The 2,753-nt window shown below is 35.6% G+C and overlaps 1 protein-coding gene across 2 annotated transcripts in view; it reads left to right on the top strand.

Annotated features, from left to right (window-relative positions):
- Window positions 1–2,509, top strand: part of LOC107737075 (uncharacterized) — a 4,962-nt gene extending 2,453 nt beyond the window's left edge. For both annotated transcript variants that reach the window (XM_016548479.1, XM_016548478.1), the window contains exon 5: window positions 1,937–2,509. In XM_016548479.1, coding sequence (XP_016403965.1) covers window positions 1,937–1,961 — 25 coding nt within the window. In that variant the 3' untranslated portion in view covers window positions 1,962–2,509. The remainder of the gene's footprint in view (window positions 1–1,936) is intronic.
- Window positions 2,510–2,753: the final 244 nt, after the last annotated feature.

Here is a 2,753-nt window from a genome sequence, read left to right as displayed (position 1 = left end):
GATTTGTTAATCTAATGAATAACTGATTTGTTAAATCAAATGAAAAATTGTGTGTTTGATTGGTCCAGACGTTACAACTGATTCCAAATTGCATGACAAAAAATGTACTTAGTAATGTAATCCATTACATTACACATTTTTAGGTAATATAATCAGACAGCTTTTAGATTGCTTTTGACCTAACTCATCTATCACATTGATTTAAAATGTAACATATTGATATAAAAATGGGTAACACTTTATTTTGATAGTCCACTTTAGACATTCTACTCACAGTAAGAAACTTTGCAACTAAATGTCAGTTTTTTCAACTGCTTACATTTTTAAAACTTTGCCTCTTTTTTTAAAAACTTTACACACAATTGCACGCACAAAATGTAAAATGCATCACATCTCTTGCAAAATGAAGCACTAAAAATTTAAAATGAAAACAAGCCATTTTGAAATAACAACATTCAGAATAAAACACTTCCTAAAACCAATGCATGTCATGTGACCTTAAAATCTCAGGGGTACTTCAGATCAGTATATTAGGTGAAAGAGATCTGGCTGACAAATAAAAAGTTTGGGAAGCCCTGCATTACATGTTAATAAGAAATAACACGAATTTGTGCATTTTTGATGTCATAGTAATGCAAGGTTAAATAACCTGTGATAATTCAAATAAAAATGAATGTGTTCATCAGTAGTACATGCAATATTGAAATGTTGAGAAAACAGTTTTTAAAATTGAAATGATTTCTGTAAATCCAGTGGTCAAATGCTCTCTCAATTTTCAGTGCAATTATATCCACCTCTGCTCTTTGTGTGAATGTCCACAAAACTGGAAGACTTTCTGACTGTATATAAGCGGCAGGCTATTTCAGACAGGAACATTTCAAAGATGGAAAAGAGGAATTAGGGAGAATCAATAAATAATGAATAATATATTGCTGTTGAGTGAATAATATGTAATCTTGTAATCAATTAAAAGTAACTGTAGTCTGATTACGAGTATTTTAAAATGTAATATAATCTAATTACAAGTACTTCATTTTTGGAATCTATCTGTAGGTGTGACATATGCTACAAATATACCCCAGCGACTTAACACTGCTTTTGTGCTGCAGGGACACATTTGTGAAGAGCACTGCTGTAAAAAGTGCATTCAGACACTCAAAAATGTTAAAATTCATGATAGTCTCATTGACTTGTATTTAAAGCACACTTTTGAGCACATGTGAGCAAGCCTCGAAACAGTGAGTATTACTGTGCAGTTTTCTTTCTAATTGCATTTTCTTGCTTTTTATGCAGACTTCCCCTGTAAAGCCTGACATATGAAATAACAGTATGAAAAATCACATTTCTTTCTATGGGAAAAAAAGCACCTCAATTTTCTTTCAAGGCTCAGAAATATGCAACTCGGTGCAGTTGCTGATTTTTATATGGCTAGAAATGAAAAATGAAATTCTGATAGCTTGTAAGTAAATATAAATAATAGGCCTAGCTGTCGCTCTGTATCTCCCAATAATGTATTTTAGTAAGATGACGTTTGCTTATTTATGCTTAGATTTATGATCAAACCTCTGAGTTTTTATTTTTTATTTTGGGGTCAAAACATATAATGCAGTGCAATGCAATTATAATTGAGGTTGGATCATGTTTGATACTCACATTTTAACATGTTTTTTTCAAGTGTGGAGAATCAAGTCAACCTAAGTTGCTTGAGTAAGTGTTTGTCTTGAAATATTAATAACAATATCAAAGTTATTTTTATGGTTAGGGGGACAGTTATACTGAAAGACCTTTTGCTCGCTGAAAAAGTATAGTCTATGAATCAGGCGTGCGTTGGTTTGTTTGGATCGCGCTGATCATTATTTAGAGGCCTTTGAAATGTGAGTATCCACCGAGAGAAGAAGATGATGACGATGAACTGAAATGAATCTTTCTTTCTCAGGAAAACCAAGCGGATGAAGATGTGAAGAGCTGAAGCGTCTTCACCAACAAAAGGGCTTTGATCGTTCTGAGAAAACATGAGCGCGATTCCTCCGTGGGTCTTTGAGGCATGGCATTTTCTCCATTTATTTGCATGCGTTTCACTTTTATTTGTATTTCTTTCACTTTTCAGTGAGGTGTGTTCACCAGTGATGTTGGGCATATCTCAATTTCTAATGTTTCTGAAAGAAGTCTCTTCTGCTCACCAAGCCTGCACTTATTTGACTGAAAAACAAAGCGTGCAAATGTTGGACACTGATGCACACTCGACAGCTGCAGCTTTGTTTAGTTAGCAGACAGAGCTCAGACTCTCATGCTGCTGGATGACAAAACAATCTTATGACACTCACACACTGGTCTGGAAAGTAGGCAGCACAAAGTAAAAGTGCATATTTTATAGTATGTCATGTGGGACACAAAGAAGAGTCAGTAAAAGTTCAGACAAGCGCGCCCTCTGCTGGTGAAGCTCATCTGTAACTCATCTGAACTATTAAAGGGGTCATAGGATGCTACACGCACTTTTACAAGTTGTTTGAACTGAAATGTGTGTTGGCAGTGTGTGTACACAACCACCCTATAATGATAAAGATCCACCCAGCGTTTTTTGTTAATCTACTAAAATCTTTTCCACTTTCTCAAATCGAGCCGATCTCAGATGCCTGTCTGTGTGACGTCACACAGACAGGCCCCTCCCACGATAGTTTGACTGACAGTAGTGTTTCAGCACAGACTGGACTGGCGTCTTACCTTAGCTCCGCCCTGAGTGACTGTCATCAGTC

The sequence above is a fragment of the Sinocyclocheilus rhinocerous genome, unplaced genomic scaffold (assembly GCF_001515625.1).
Source record: "Sinocyclocheilus rhinocerous isolate Xijiao unplaced genomic scaffold, SAMN03320098_v1.1 scaffold4209, whole genome shotgun sequence".
Taxonomy (NCBI): Eukaryota; Metazoa; Chordata; class Actinopteri; order Cypriniformes; family Cyprinidae; genus Sinocyclocheilus; species Sinocyclocheilus rhinocerous.
The sequence above is the reverse complement of the archived record's forward strand: the minus strand, read 5'-3'. Positions and strand labels throughout refer to the sequence as shown.